The sequence below is a fragment of the Mustela lutreola genome, chromosome 11, assembly GCF_030435805.1.
Source record: "Mustela lutreola isolate mMusLut2 chromosome 11, mMusLut2.pri, whole genome shotgun sequence".
In the NCBI taxonomy this organism is placed as follows: Eukaryota; Metazoa; Chordata; class Mammalia; order Carnivora; family Mustelidae; genus Mustela; species Mustela lutreola.
In genome coordinates, this window is record NC_081300.1 from 47,344,043 (window position 1) to 47,360,116 (window position 16,074).

The 16,074-nt window shown below is 48.4% G+C and overlaps 1 protein-coding gene across 1 annotated transcript in view; it reads left to right on the top strand.

The window, feature by feature from the left end:
* NPC1 (NPC intracellular cholesterol transporter 1) overlaps positions 1-16,074 on the top strand; it is a 48,428-nt gene that overhangs the window by 13,614 nt on the left and 18,740 nt on the right. The window contains exons 2-9 of the mRNA XM_059140866.1: positions 1,241-1,363; positions 2,720-2,826; positions 5,166-5,341; positions 8,140-8,307; positions 8,860-9,109; positions 11,117-11,190; positions 11,713-12,083; positions 13,304-13,530. Of these exons, the coding sequence (XP_058996849.1) occupies positions 1,241-1,363; positions 2,720-2,826; positions 5,166-5,341; positions 8,140-8,307; positions 8,860-9,109; positions 11,117-11,190; positions 11,713-12,083; positions 13,304-13,530 (1,496 nt within the window). The remainder of the gene's footprint in view (positions 1-1,240; positions 1,364-2,719; positions 2,827-5,165; positions 5,342-8,139; positions 8,308-8,859; positions 9,110-11,116; positions 11,191-11,712; positions 12,084-13,303; positions 13,531-16,074) is intronic.

Here is a 16,074-nt window from a genome sequence, read left to right on the forward strand (position 1 = left end):
GATTCTCTTCCTCTCCCTCTGACCTTCCTGCGCTTATGCACTCTCTCTCAAATAAATAAATAAATATTAACATATCTGAAGAATGAATTAAGTCTTTCTGAGCCCTTTGATTCCCCTGCACATACACACCCCAGCCTCCTGTGAGCTGTTTTTTCTTTCATGTTTTTAGCATTTCAGGAGCCCTTGGGAAGATTTGTATCTTGATGCCAGAGACCAGCAAATAGACTGACCTCCTTGCCTATGTGTGGGTTCATATGCCACTGATGCTGGAGAGAATTCACTCTGTGACTTCTATTCAGATTTTTTTTAATGGCTTTTCTGTGAGGTGTCCTGGGAGTCATGGTTGCTTCTGTCATGGTTGTCCCTGTGGGACAGATGACTGCAAGCCCGTGCAGGCCTGTGGCCCTGGTCAGCGTGGCCGAGCTCGCTGACATGCTGATTCACGCTGCACCCTCCTCCCCTTCCCAGCTTTCTCACAGCCTTGTGACTCTCACATGGGGAATATGAGTGGCCCTTGAGAAACCTCCATGGAAGAGTAGAACATTTTTCTTTGAAGATTGCTGAGGTGGTTTTCCTTAAAGTTAGCACATGCCTTGCTTTCTCCTTAAATCTTGAGGACAAGATGTTTATTCTCATTCTTTCTTAGGGTTTGTTGGTGTTCTGAGTTTTGCTTTTCATGTTACTCATGATGTGCTGATACTATTTAACCTAAATATATGTGGAAATGTTCCTTTGTTATTTGGAGCTAGTTTCACATGCAGATGTGCAAAAATAGGGCCTTAATAATTGCATCCTCACATACTATCTTGCTTTTTTCCCTCTACATGGATTTTTAGTGATCTTTAAGGACGTATAGCTTCCTTTCATCAACAAATTAGCAGGAAGTAGAAATCATGTAAATAATTTCTAGGACCTCCTTAACTGACTGTCTTGATAAGCCCATTGTGGGCATCTGGTCTATTTTAACTATTATTTTTCAAAATATTAACTACCGGGGCGCCTGGATGGCTCAGTGGGTTAAAGCCTCTGCTTTCAGCTCAGGTCATGATCCCAGGATCCTGGGGTCATGTGATCTCTGTCAAATAAATTAAAAAAAAAAAAAAAAATTAACTACCCAGTGCCTCTTGCTGCCACTTCAATTTATGGGTAACGTTGGAAGGTTTTGTATTGGTGTTTCACTGTTGAAATTTCCCTTAGCCTTTGAGGCCCTGATGGATGGAGTTTTGTGTCGACTCTGTAGGTGTTGGCACAGTCCTGTGTGTGGTATGGAGAGTGTGGAATTGCATCTGGAGACAAGAGGTACAACTGCCAATACTCGGGGCCACCAAAACCCTTGCCGAAGGACGGGTATGACTTAATGCAGGTAAGTTTGCTGTCGGTGGCACTGGGAACACAAGATGCTAATCGGAGATCCTCTGTAATTATCCCATAAATATCGGTGGTGGGGTGGGGCTGAAACTAACAGGCTTAAATCTTATCCCAAACGCTTATCTGGGGTGCACCGGGGCACAGAAGATAACATAATTCTGGGGTGGAATTTCCCCGGGGCTGACTTTATGCCTTTCTCATCGTTTCCCCACAGCAAGTTACTACTGAGGGACTGACCTTGGTACCTAAGTCTGGCTCTTTGCAGCTTCTTGAAAATGTACTAGAAGTTTGCTTTTTTTTTTCTCCCCCTGGTTCTTGGGTTTCACAACTCAAATCAGCGAGGCCGCTAGGTGCCTATGACTCCTTTGTCCTCGGTTTAGTGATTCCTCCATTTTCCACCCAGAATCTGTGAGCTTCGGTTACCACCAGGATTCTGTTCTCTGCTGTCCTACTTACCATTCCTGATACACAGCAACATTAGAGAAGAACTAGAAAAATCCAGGGGATAAGACTGGTTCTAGAGCCTTAAGTAATGTAAAATCAAGTTGACACAGGGCACCAGGCCTCCTCGACCTACACGCTGCTTTCATCAGAATTATGAAAGACATCTGACTTTCCTGGGAATAACCAGTGGAAGTAGTAAATAGCGTTTGGGTTAAACTTAAACATAAAACTTAAGAGATAAAACTGACTGTCAAGGGAGGAGAGTGAGCTTCCAAATAAGAAAAAAATTTGAGGAGCACCTGGGAGGCTCAGTCGGTTTAAGCATCTATCTTCAGCTCAGGTCATGATCTCAGGGCCTTGGGATGGAGCCCCACATTGGGCTTCCTGCTCAGCAGGAAGTCTGTTCTCCCTCCCGCTTGTGCTCTCTCTCTCAAATAAATGAATAAGAATCTTTAAAAAAAAAAAATTTTTTTTTAATATTTCTACTGCTTCTATTTTTGCCACTCCCTTTTTTATAAATAATAACTTTGTTAGTCTTTTATTGTTTTAAACATTGTATTTACTTATTTATTTGAGAGAGAGACTGAGAGGGTGCACGCACACAGGTGGGGGGAGAGGGAGAAACATACTCCCCATTGAGCAGGGAGCCTGAGCCCCAGCCTGACCTGGACTCAATCCCAGTGCCCTGGAATCATGACTTGGGCCCAAGACAGACGCTTAACTGACTGAGCCACCCAGCTGCCCCCAATTTGAAAGCCTTTTAAAAGAATATTGCAAGAACTTGGCAGACACCTATCTTGCTTACCTAAAAAAAGGACTGTGTAAATAAAATGGTCTTATTTCATTGAGGAATGTGTATCCTTATTTGACTTTGCTGCTGTGATAACTGTGCTTTCTCACCCAAAAGGAGCTCTGCCCGGGCTTCTTCTTTGACAACGTCAGCGTGTGCTGCGACGTGCAGCAGCTGCGGACCCTGAAGGATAGCCTGCAGCTGCCCCTGCAGTTTCTGTCCAGGTAGGCTGGCCACCCAGCATGCACACAACAGCTGGTTTCGAGCGCTTGTTAACCAGGGGCATTCTGATTTCCTCCTAAAAGTTAGTTTTTATGTTGTTTCAATATAATATATTTCAATAATATAAGTCGTAGCCTTGGGACTTCTCAGAAATCAAGCATAAATTCTTGATAAAGTAAAGAGTCACCAGAGTTCATCGTCTTTCCAGTTCCGTGCAGAGCAGAGGCGTGGGCTTCCTCTGAGACAGCCCCGTCCCAAGGGGCTTTGCACTGTGAACTGGGTCCTTTCACTCTCGAGCCTCTGGGTGCTGTGCAGAGGAGGAGAGGTTCAGGTGGTCCTGCCATGTCTGTGACCAGGGATTCCCCCCTCCACGAGGTCCTCTGCATGGCTGTCCTCCCCTCACTGCCCCTGGATGGCACAGGGCTCTCTCCCCCTGCAGTGACTTGAGATGCTAGAGTCCCAGCCATCCTTAGAGCTGGCCTTTGGTAGCTGTTAACAGGATTGTTCTGGCAGAGTTGGCTGGTTTTGTCAAAATTAGTCCACTCTCCAGGCTGTTCTCTATGCCCAGGGCTGTGAAAAGGGTTGCATGGTAGATGTTCTTCTTGAAGCTTACTCACTGGTTCTCAAATGTGCAAAAGAGCAAGCTGGTGGGGGGTCTGTAGAACAGCACCTCATGGTATCTTTCTAAATTTTTTACCCTGAAGCACCCTGATAAAGGTGGGTGGCAGGAACATGGGAAGAAGGGAAGCCCTCGTCTGTGTGCATAGCATGGCGGGTGACAGGACAGTCGGCATCCACTGAGGAAACCCTGCTTCTTCCCAGAGGTTTAAGTTGGCAATATGGAGTGGAAAACCACCCCTAAACTGTCCTTTCAGGGCAGCCTACCGTAGAGTAGATCATAAAGTTGAGAATCTCATCAGTCCAGCACACCCCACGGAAGGCTAGGGGATGTTGATGGAGCGAGGCTGGAGCCCTCATTCAGTCAGAATACATTTATTTAGCACCCCCTCTAGACAGGCGCTACAGACATAAGGATAACCAAGATCAAGAGATAACCAAATGTTCCTCCGGTTGTCAGCTCTCTTTGTAATAGCGAATCATGAGAAGCCAACATAGGGAATATGGTACAACTATCAAAATCAATGATTGCAGAGATTAAATGTGGTAACATGGCAAGAGTTTGTAATCCATAGAACGTGGTCGAAATCCATGCACCCCAGGAGCAGTTTCCGTTAGGATGGTGTAATTGTGGTTCCTGTGCTTGTCACGGGAAAGCACGGGATTCCTGAAGCATGTCTGCTCCCTCACTAGACCAGGGGCATTGCAGGCTGGGACCCCCCCCCCCCCCAGTTCTGTGTTCCGTGTCCTTGGCACCTGGACTGGATCAGAGTCGAGAGTGACTGCAATTTGGCTGTGCTGTGAGAATGCCCGTGTAATGAAGCAGCAGTTTCTGTAGATAACAGTGAATCCGACTGGGGAGCCAGTTCTGCCGCCCAACAGGTCAACATTAGGAGCTTCAGCCATGAACCTGAAGGAGAGCAGTCTGTAGTTCTCATGAAAACCCATGGCTTCTGCAGTGCGTACAGTCGGAGAATGCCTCCGCTGTCCTTACAGCTTCTCCTCAAGCCGCAGGGAAATCCTCTTGTGTTTAGAGAGGGCCACGGGGTGGGGCGCCTGGGTGGCTCAGTGGGTTAAGGCCTCTGCTTTCGGCTCGGGTCATGATCCCAGGGTCCTGGGATCGAGCCCCGCATCGGGCTCTCTGCTCGGCAGGGAGCCTGCTTCCTCCTCTCTCTCTCTGCCTGCCTCTCTGCCTACTTGTGATCTCTGTCTGTCAAATAAATAAATCTTAAAAAAAAAAAAAAAAATTGAGATACGGGTACTTCAAACTTCTTTGCTATATGCAGCTTATATATTTAAAAATAAAATAAAAAAGAGAGGGCCAAGGGGTTACCTGGGGCTTGAAAAAAGCCCTTCCGTAGGAAGGTGAACATTCTAACGTGTGAGTCTCATTTTTCCCTCATTTTTCTTCTTCATCAGAATTGTCACCGTGACGCTCCCTAGTTGCTTTAGCTTCAATACAAAATATACTCATGTATTACAAAGCACAGAAGCATTTTTCTCTTTCTGAAATTACACCTGGACAACATATGTGTAGTACTTGGGGCAGTTTTTAAAGAGACTTCCGACTTTGGGTTGAGAATGTCTGGGTTTAAGACGTCCTTTGGTAATTTATTTGTCGTTTTATTATAAATTTTAAATGGTCTTTGCTTCTTGTAAATTGTGTTTTTGCTGACCCTATTATCTGTGAGATCAGACAAAATATAGTTTACTTTTTCTTTAGATGTCCATCCTGTTTTTATAACCTAATGAACCTGTTTTGCGAGCTGACGTGTAGCCCCCAGCAAAGTCAGTTTCTGAATGTTACAGAAACTGAAGATTATGTTGATCCTCTTACAAACCAGACGAAAACAAACGTAAAAGAATTACAGTACTATGTTGGAGAGAGTTTTGCCAATGGTGAGTAAACTTCTAATTATTTATTTCTTTTTTTATAGTTGATCAGGGCAGTGGATTTATTTGTTCCTTTCGGTTGTTAGCTATGTGAAAGGGATAATTTTTAATTCCGTTGGCCCATGAAACAGGAAGTGTTGCTTCGTGTGTATCTAGACTTGAGCTACAACCCATAAAACAATCTCTTTAAAGTATTTGCTTAACTCCTTCCTAAGTTTCCACATAGAAATTTTTAGGGCATGCGAACTTATTTCTGTACACTTTAGAAGCCGTTAGACCTTTTTTCTAGTGGATTTGAATCGTGTAACTTCTGAGTTGTTGCAAAACTTAAGGAGAGGGTGTGGAAGGGAAAGTAGAGGAGGGGAGGTTTGACTATGAAGAAACACATCACCATAAGGGACAGTAAGCAGGTACAACATCAGGAGAAAGGGAACTACAGCAACTAGAAATCATAGGACAGTCTGAGAAAGACCTTCTAGCATTTGTTGAAAGTGATTGAAATCAAAGAGTTCTGATGTTGAGGTTGTTAAGGGCAGTGAGGCTTGTTTAATACTGTGACAGTGGGTACGATCATGATACATTTGCCAAAACTCATAGAATGTACTCTACCTAGTGTGAACCCCAAAATAGACTATGGGCTTTGGGTGACAGTGGTCCGTCATCATAGGTTTATCAGATGTAACGAATGCACCACTGGGCACTGTTGATGGTGGCGAGGTTGTGCTTGTGAGTAGGAGTTATACGAGAATTCTGCCCAATTTTACTGTGAACCTAAAACTCCTCTTTAAAAAAAAATAAATATTTGAGAGAGTGAGCAGAGAGTACAAGTGGGGAGGGGGAGGGGCAGAGGGAGCCAGAAAAGCAGACTCACTGCTGAGTGGGACCCAGATGAGGGGCTCAACCTGAGCCCAAGGCAGATGCCCAGCCGAACCACCCAGGCACCCCATCTAAAACTCCTTTTTAAGAAGTCCATTAAAAAATAAATAGGGGCGCCTGGGCGGCTCAGTCAGTTGGATGTCTGCCTTGGGCTCAGGCCATGATCTCAGGGTCCTGGAATCAAGCCCCGAATCAGGCTCCCCACTCAGTGGGGAATCTGCTTATCTCTCTCTCTGCCCCTCCCCCTGCTCATGCTTGCTCACACTCTCATAAATAAATAAATAAAATCTCATAAAAAATAAGTAATTAGAGGCACTAAATGCTAACTCAGAGGGGAATGGATAAACATTGGAGCATAGTCATAGTCTATAGAATAGTTAAAACTGTTAAATGTGTGAATTAGTTGTATCAGTCGAATGACCTAAAAAACTGAAAATAAGTTACAGGATATATGTAGCATGTTTTTTATATTAAATAGTACTGCATATCTATGGATACAACATACCATGAAAATACATAAACGTGCATAGGAAACATCAAATTGAGGTTGTGGTTTACCTTCAGGAAGGGCAAGTATTCATAGGGAGGGGGTTCAGGGGACTTCAGATAGGTGAACTATACGGTAGGCCAATTCTATTTCAATAAAACTGTTAAAAAAATCCATATATAAATATAGCATAGAAAAACTATAGAACTCCAAAGACTAGTCTCTTAAAAAGAAGTAGAAAAAAGATAGGAATTGTTTCAAAAGAATGCCATTTGGAGATTTCCTGACCAGCAGTGACAGAGGCCGGAAGGTAGTGGAATCCTCATGTTCCTAAGGAGGTCACTCCACCCGAACTGCCTTTCAGGAGTGAGGGTAAAACACAATGAATTTATTAAGTTTCTCCTTAGAGTTTAGAGAAGAAGATCCTGGGATGTTTCTAACAAGTAGGTGTGCTGTCTAAAACCGGGTGTCTCTCAATCGGATGGGGGCCCCCGGCTGTGGGACGAGGGCCAGCAGGAAGCCAGTGGCACGGACAGTGAAAAAAATCACCTAAGGCAGAATAAAGGGGATAGAAGTCTACAGGGTGGGAGCGGGGGAGCAGCAGGCTGGACAGCAGAGGAGAGAGGGGCTGTCTGCAAGGAGGCAGTGGCTGGGGGCTGCTTTTAAAGGGAGGAGATGAGGCGGTATGGGCAGTATGGAACTCTCCCTTTGTTGGTATCTGGGCCTGCTTGTAAGTAGCCCGCTGCTCAGTTAGGGCTTGGGGGTAGGGGGCTGGTCACCTGCTGGCCCCTGGGGCAGGCCCCTGCTCCAGCCTGCCGCCTGTGGCCAGCGGCCTCTGTGGTGGGCACTGGTGAGTGAGTGTTAATACCGGACCCATTACGGCTGCTTTGTTATGTGCAGGAGGTCATTGACATTGCCCTTATTTCGCGTGTTGTCTTTATGTGCACTAAAACAGAGACAAAAGAGAGCAGTAGTAGGTTCATTCACACGTGACCTCTGCCCTAAAACCAGATTCCTCCTCAGAGTTCCAAACTCTTCAGCGGTGGGGTTTCCTGCCCCAGATTTGTGGAGCCAGCTTCACTGACTGCAAAGACACTAGGGCTCCTGCTTCTCCTTCCTCAGCCTCCGCTCGTTCTTCTCTGCAGTGGTAGTAAGACTTATCTGAGCATCGGGGATCATGTAAAGCCTTTCCTGTGTATTTTTTATGTTTAAGTTCCTTGGAATGTAGCCCAGCGTGTTGCTGGCAGTGTGATAAGTCTGTGTCAGGGGTAATCTCTACTCCTGCCCTGGGTGTTTACTGTCCCACCCACCGGCCAGGGGCTTCTGGGTGCAGGGCCGATGGCTGCGTCCGCATTCAGGGGCCTTTTGTAAGATCGCCCCCCCCCACCCCTTGACGAAAGCAGCATGGTGTCTCAGCCCTTTGCGCTCCTTCCTCTGCCAGCCATGTACAACGCCTGCCGGGACGTGGAGGCCCCCTCCAGTAATGACAAAGCCCTGGGGCTCCTGTGTGGGAAGGACGCCGGGGCCTGCAACGCCACCAACTGGATCGAGTACATGTTCAATAAGGACAACGGCCAGGCGCCTTTTACCATCACGCCCATTTTCTCAGGTAGACTCCCAAGCCCAGGAACCTTAATCTGCAACAGGAAGATAAACAAATTCAGGTAACTAGTTCCTGGACTTTCCAGGAGTGAGAGAGCTAAGTGGAACATTCTCTCCCCGCCCCTGGTTAATTGAGGGGGCTGGCAAGGAGCATGGAGGAGGAGGAATTGCCTTCCGGTGTTGCTACCCAGTTGTAAGAATGAGTCCGGGTTTCTGTTTTCTATTAAAACAAAAAACAAAAAACCCGAAGCATTACAGAGGACTTTTAAGGAGCCCCGCGATCCTAGTAGACTCGCTCCTCCATGGAGTTGTACCGTGGAATGTGGGGCGCTCCGACCTCGGGGACAAATCGGTGCCCGAAGTTATTGGCAGAAACTCACACTTCTGCAGGACAAGACAGTAAAACCTTATGCAATCACACAGAAGCCTCCCATCCTTTTTGCTCTTATGGTGGTCCATGTGTCGTCCGTGTGCTTTATCACTGGGTTTCAATATCATCAAATGCAGAATTTGTCATTTGTATCCCTAAGATATTCATTCAAGCCCATCCCCCCTGCAGATCTTCCGGCCCATGGGATGGAGCCCATGAACAACGCCACCAAGGGCTGTGATGAGTCTGTGGATGAGGTCACGGGGCCGTGCAGCTGCCAAGACTGCTCGGCCGTGTGTGGCCCCAGGCCCCAGCCGCCACCCACTCCGGCTCCCTGGAGAATCTTGGGCCTGGACGCCATGTACGTCATCATGTGGACCACCTACATGGCGTTCTTGCTTGTCTTCTTTGGAGCAGTATTTGCCGTGTGGTGCTACAGGTGAGCAGTTCCGTGTGATCCCCAGGGCGAGAAGAGCAGGGTGATCCAGGTGGCCCTTCCAGCTTGCGCCTGGCAGTTCTTGTTTAATGAGACCAAGAGACAAGTATCACGTGAATACACTCTGTGATTGTGTGTGTCCTGGGTTTAATTAGTAGGCAGTCAGAGGCCTGCTGAGGCATTTAAACATTTGAAGTTGGTTTCGTGATTTATTCAAATTGCTGAGTGATTTTTAAAGCACTGTGCATTAATCACCCATTCTTTAACAGCCCGTCTTAGCTGAATCTGATTTAAATCTGATCAAATGCAACTGTCTACAATGCTTTTAGATTCACAATGAGGAAGTACATTTTCTTTAACTTTCATTTTGAAATAATGCTAGACTGAACAGGAGGGTGCAAAAATAGAGTTTATATGTATCCTTTACACAGCTTCCCTTAATGCTACGACTTCCATCACTCATAGTATGTATTTATCAGAACTGCAGAAACAACGCTGGTGTAGCTGTATTAGCTAAACCACACACTTCGTTCAGCTACTACCACGAAAACCTTCCTCTGCCGCCCTTGTTCTATTTAGGACCCCACTCCACGTTCACTTTCTGTTTACTGCTGTCTCCCAGTCTGTGGCTGATTTTCTGGAGTTTTTTTATGGCCTCAACACTTCTGATGAGTCCTGGACAGTTATTTTGTAGAATGTCCCCCCGTAGGCTTTATCTGATAGATCTTTTTCTGATCTGATCTCGTGATCAGATTGAGGCTGTGTGTCTGTGGCAAGAGCATCACAGAAGTGATGAGTTTTTCTCAGCATCTCATTTGGGTGCTGCACAATCTCCCTGCACCTCTCCACTGGTGATGCAAACCTTGGTCGCTGGGTGGAGAGGGTGTCTGCTGCGTTTCTCTCCTACAGAGTTGCCCCTTCTCCCTTTGGAGTTGATCATTATCTGAAGGGAGATGGGTCAGAACTGGGTTAATACCTCGTTTCTCCTAAAACTGTCCATTGACTCTAGCGTCCATTGGTGGCTCTTGTCTGCAGCGGGTACTGCTGGGGCGTTTGCCTGGTGGTGATTTGGTGCTTTGGTGGTTTTGTATCTCTTCTGCCTTTATGAATTGGACTTACTCTGTACAGACAGCTATCCTTCCTGCTCTAATTAATTATTGATTCAATTATATTTACATCAGGATTTTTTTTTTTTTTTTTTTTTTTTTTAATTTTGTGGCTTCTGGTCAACACTGCCATTTGTCCCGCTGCTCAGATGTTTCCAGTTTGGACCATCGAGAGCACCTTTGTGTTGACTCCTGTGTTTCGTTTTTACCTTGGCCCCACCTTTGTCAAGCCTGTCGTTAGTTTCTGGAATCACAAGATGTTCCAGACTCATTTGTATCTTCCCTGCCCCAGCCTGGAATCCACCTATTCCGCAGGGAGCCCTGGTTCCTTGTGTTGGAGACTGATGTTGAGAACGACGCCCTAGGTGGTAGGAATGCACATTGCTGCTGCAGCGCTGTGTTCGCTGCTTTTAAAGGACCTAAAGTCTTAAACCTAAATGAAGGCTACAAGGTGAAACTATCCTTTGTTAATCTATTTTTTAAATACCTTCTAAGGGGCGCCTGAGTGGCACAGTCAGTTAAATGTCTGACGCTTGGTTTCAGCTCAGGTCATCATCTCAGGGTCGTGAGATCAAGCCCTGCATCAGGCTCTGCGCTCAGTGTGGAGTCTGCTAAAGTTTCTCACTCCCTCTCCCTCCCCCATCCCACCCCCATCTCTGTGTTTTTGCTCTCCCACTCTATCTCAAATAAATAAATCCTAAAAAAAAACCTTAAATTTTCTCCTGAGACTGGTGAGCACGACTTAGAACCAGGGAAGCAGGGCGGCGGGTGGGGGAAACCAGCAGTTAGGGAAGAAGAAAACAGAATGAGGAAGTTAGCTTCTAATGGGGTTACAGGACTGTCAGAAAAATAGCCTCATATGATGAAGGTCCCCTAATACTGCTCACATGCTTTTATTTTTCAGAAAACGCTATTTTGTCTCTGAGTACACCCCCATTGACAGCAATATTGCTTTCTCCGTAAATGCCAGTGACAAAGGTAGGCAGCTCTGTACTTACATGGATAGGATCGCGTGGGCTCAGGTGTTGGGGTCTCCTGGAAGCATTTATGCATCGGGTCTGGGCCAGGCCCTGTGCTTGTGTCAAGGACACGGCTGAGATCCCGACAGACCAGTCCTTGCCTCTGTGGCAGTAGCCATCTGGTCGGGCTGGCAGACGGGAACCAGGTACCAAGTACCTACAGGAGGGTAATTAGGTACCGGGGTAAGAGCTGGAGGAGCTGGCGTAGCAGGCGGAGTGCAGGGGCAACCGCAGAGCTAGATGGGCCCCGCTGTGGACAGAGAGCTCAGAGCACTTACCCCTGTGTGGGGATGGCTGTCACCGTGGGCAGGCCAGGAGGGTGGCTTCCTACACGGGGAGGTGCTGAGGGTTGGGGTCGGGAGCAGCGCAGGATCTCCTGCCACCCCCCGGTGCAGGCTCAGTGCCTGTCCCCCTGTCGTTCCTACTCTCAGGAATCACTTGGCTCTTAACCTCCTGCCTCCCTTCCTGTCCACTCTTGCAGGGGAGGCGTCCTGCTGTGATGCGCTTGGGGCGGCATTCGAGGGCTGGCTGAGGCGGCTCTTCTCCCACTGGGGCTCCTTCTGCGTCCGCAACCCGGGCTGCATCGTCGTCTTCTCCCTGGCCTTCATCGCCGCCTGCTCGTCAGGCCTGGTGTTCGTCCGGGTCACAACCAACCCGGTGGATTTGTGGTCGGCCCCCGGCAGCCAGGCACGCCTGGAGAAAGAGTATTTTGACACGCATTTTGGGCCCTTCTTCCGCACGGAGCAGCTCATCATCCAGGCCCCCCACACCCCGGTGCACACGTACCAGCCGTACCCCTCTGGCTCCGATGTGCCCTTCGGACCCCCGCTCGACAGAGGGATCTTGCACCAGGTAATGTGCTCTTAGCAGACATCAGTCCCGGGAGCCTGAGGTTGTGCTGTGACTGGCTTTTCCACGTGGACCGTGTCGGGGGGGTCCACCTGCTGTGGGGTTGGGGCTGAACATAGTGGGAGAGCTTGAAGACCCAACAGTAAGGAAGGAAAGGGGCTTTTCGTTTACTTCTCAAGAAAGCAAATGGTGGATGTTGAATTTAATGAGAGCTTGACTGTAGACAGCTTTTTTATTTCCTTCACGTAGCAGGGCTGGGTTCTTTCTTGAAATCAAGATGCAGAGTGTATTTATAATTCACCTTAGTAAATTTTTTCCTTGGTAAGTGAAAAGGAACGTGCCAGGATCCCAAGGAGTGAAGCCTCTTGTGCTGTGCCGGGGGCCCAGGGAGGAGCTATGCTGAGCGCCCCTGCAGGAAAGAAGTTATCCTTGCCTGAATGTGGGCCCCAGCCCGCATTTGGTAAGAGCTGCACTTGGAATAAGATCCGTCCTGCTCTCTCACAGACGCCTGCAAACCTTCCCACTTCCCCTGGTTGCACTTGCCTAGGAGAACTCCATCTATGAACAACTGGCATCCTGCAGATTTTTTTTTTAATGAACATTGCACAATCACGTGATCTTCCCTTTAAATATGGTTCTTGCCTACAGAAAGTGTGGTATCTGGAAAGAACATCAGAATGGTCTCAAGACTTTAACAGTCTTTTCTCTGCCCAGTGACTGTCTATTGCTTTTCCCCAGCTTGTTGCAAAAGATGTGCAGTGTGGTCGTTTACCTCCAGGAACGCAGTCTCTGTTAGAAAGTACGGGAATGTACATGAATGAAAGTGGCACAGAGCGAGGCAGTAGGGGCATTTTGTCGGTAGGGGGAGTGTGTCAGGAGGACAGGGCGCATTGTCCTCATCTTCCCTCTGTGGCCCTGTGGTTGACCTCTGCAGGGAGGGGGAAGGGGGGCTGTTTGTGTGTCCGGCACTGAGTTCTGTCTGGGTGATGGTGCCCCCTCCCGCCTCTCAGGACGCCTCTCAGCGGGGTTTCTCTCCCAGCTGGCCATCTCTAAGAGGGGGCCCCAGGTGCCGTCACATATGTTCCCACAGCATATCTTAGTCCTCTCCCTTGCGTGAGGAAGCATTTTCCCCAAATGCTTTTTACCTTCTGACCTGTCAGGGCTTTAGTCACCATCTGAGAGAAATCTGATGTGTTTCTGGATTTGTTTTTAAAATCTTTCAGGTTCTCGACTTACAAACCGCCATTGAAAACATCACTGCCTTTTACAACAACGAGACCGTGACACTTCAGGACATCTGCGTAGCCCCGCTCTCACCCTATAACAAGAACTGCACCATCATGAGTGTGTTGAATTACTTCCAGAACAGCCATTCCGTGCTGGACCACGAAGTAGGCGATGACTTCTTCGTGTACGCAGATTACCACACGCACTTGCTGTATTGCGTACGGTACGTGGTGGGAGATGGTCATTTCTTCATCCCCCTGACCTAGGGACACTTGCTTTTACTACACGCTGTTGTTGATGCCAGAGACCAGGCAGCAAGCACACAGCGTGGCCCTGCCCTGTGAAGCACATGCTCTAGTGGAGGGAGGCCAACACCGAATAAATAGACAGATGCTCTGATGCCGGGTAGAGATGAGAGCTTTGGAGAAATTAAGCCCGGCAAGGAGATGAGTGCAGTGGGGTGTGCTGCTTTAGATGGGTGGCCACTGGCTCACACGGAGAGGAGAGGAGAGGAGGGAGCCTGTGAATATCGGAGGGGATATTGACTTGACACAGGCAGCAAGTACAAAGGTCCTGGGGTGGGAGTGTTCATGGCGTATAAGCAAGGAATGGCAGGTACTACTCAGCATTTAACTCATGCCTGGAATGATAAAGCCTAGTTGCATCTGCCACACCACCAGTGCTATCATGGTAACAGAGGCTTGTAGTGCTTTTTTTTGTCTTTCAGATAATAATTTATACCATGATATCAAATTATTTTTAAAATGTCGGGGCATTTGGTGGCTCCGTTGGTTAAGCATCCAACTCTTGGTTTCAGCTGAGGCGTGGAGTCTGCTGGAGATTCTCTTCCTTTCCCTCCCCTTCCCCTCTGCCCCTCTCAGTGCATGTGTGTGCACACTGACTATTGCTCTCTCAGAATAAAATGAAATACAATGTGTGGTGTCCCCTTGAGAAGTGGGGGTAGGACTGGTGCACAGTTTAGAACGGAGGGCAGCGAAGCTGCTTCCCATTGGAAGCCTGTCCAGCTGGGCAGGCTGCACTTACCGTGTGCATTAGTCACAGTGCTTGGCGACCTGTGGGGTGATCTTCAGGCCTGTGCCTGTAGCAGGGAGAGCAGCCTGCCCTTGGAGGCCTGCTGTCCCTGAATGCCCTCATGTGGCCTCGAGACCATCGTTCAGCCAGCCAAACAACCACCCTGGCTGTTGGGTCACCTTGGGGACAGAGAAATTATTCCTTGTCACTTTTTTAAAAGATCTGTTTATTTTAGAGAGGGCAAGAGTGTGCATGAGAGTCGGGGGAGGTGCAGAAGGAGAGAGACATGGGGTGCGAACTCACGACCCTGAGACCATGACCTGAGCCGAAACCAAGAGTCGGATGCCCAACCGCCTGAGCCACCCCAGAGCCCCATTCCTTGTCATGTTCGAGTGTGCTGTCAGCTAACCACATCTCTGGAGCCAGCCACTCTTGACGTCGGGTCTGGCCTGGTGGCCTTAAGCTCTGTCCTGTTTTTATTACTGGGATGTGATCTTGAGGTAGTTAGGCTGTGGTTGCTCTATTTCAAGGAGGCCCCCTCTAAAAATCTGAGCTCTTTCCATAAAACACTGAGAGCATGCCCATGTAGACTAAGGCAGCATTCTCCACGGGATAGATGGAACAGGACAGCCATGGGTGATTTGAATATTAACAAAAATGAAATTAATATTCTTCAGTTTTTATATTTAAAGGAAAAAGCTATTTGCTTCCTGTCTTATAAAATGTAGGTCAACAAAATTGTGGCAGTTAGGAATGCAGGAGACTAGTGTTTTTTCCACGGCGGGAATGTAGTTCGGTCGGAGCAGAAACGGTGCTGTGGGCCACGTCACTCCCACCCGCGGATCTTTGCTCCTATGTGTCTCCAGCTCTCACCTCCCTCCCCAACTTTTCGTGGGCCTCCCCCCAGCCCCGAGGTCCTATGGAAATGGCCATCCCAGTGCACCCAGAACCGAGCACAGATCTCCTTCCCCCGCACACCGCATATCATGTGATGGCACCACATCGACCAGTTACTCCACCTTGAGGCTCTGTCTCGCATCCTTCCTCATCCTTACCTCCCTCGTGTAATTCTTATGGATTTTAACCTCTGGATGGGCTCTCAAATCCACGATGTGGCAGGGTCCCGTGTGTGGGGGCTGCTGGGACTTGGCAGGGGACTTCGTCCCTGTAGCCTGTTTGCCCCAAGCAGGTGGCCTGATCTCCAGCCTGAGCCCATCAGCCATGGGCTCTGACGGGCCGAGCTTGGGATCATCTGTGAAGAGCTTTCTGAGTGCCCAGCAGAGGTCTGGCTCAGGATGCGTCCTGGAATGCTGGTCCCCACACTGGCTGTCTTCAGACCCTGACGGGTCTGCGGGGGGCTTTTCTGCCCCTTTCCTTTCCACTTCTAGACCCCCTTCCGTTGTACCCCCTGAGTTACCTTTCTAGAACAGCTCATGACATCCTTCTTCCCCGAGTCTGTCATTCCCCAGTGCCTGCAGTGTAATAGTCCAACCCATGCAGCAGGCCACTTAATCTTTTTTTTCACTGTCCCTTGCCCTTTCTGGCCCTGGCCCTTCCCTCAGAAGTCCTCCCGTTTGTGGGCGCCCCACGCTCTAGACAGGACTTGCGTGGCTTCAGACATGGCTGTCTTGTTGCTTTCTTCTCCTTCGTCCGTTCTCACTCTTCCCATGTGGCGGTAGTGGGAGCACCCTTAGCCCCCTCATCAGGGGAATCGTCCCTTGGCCTCAGAGACCCG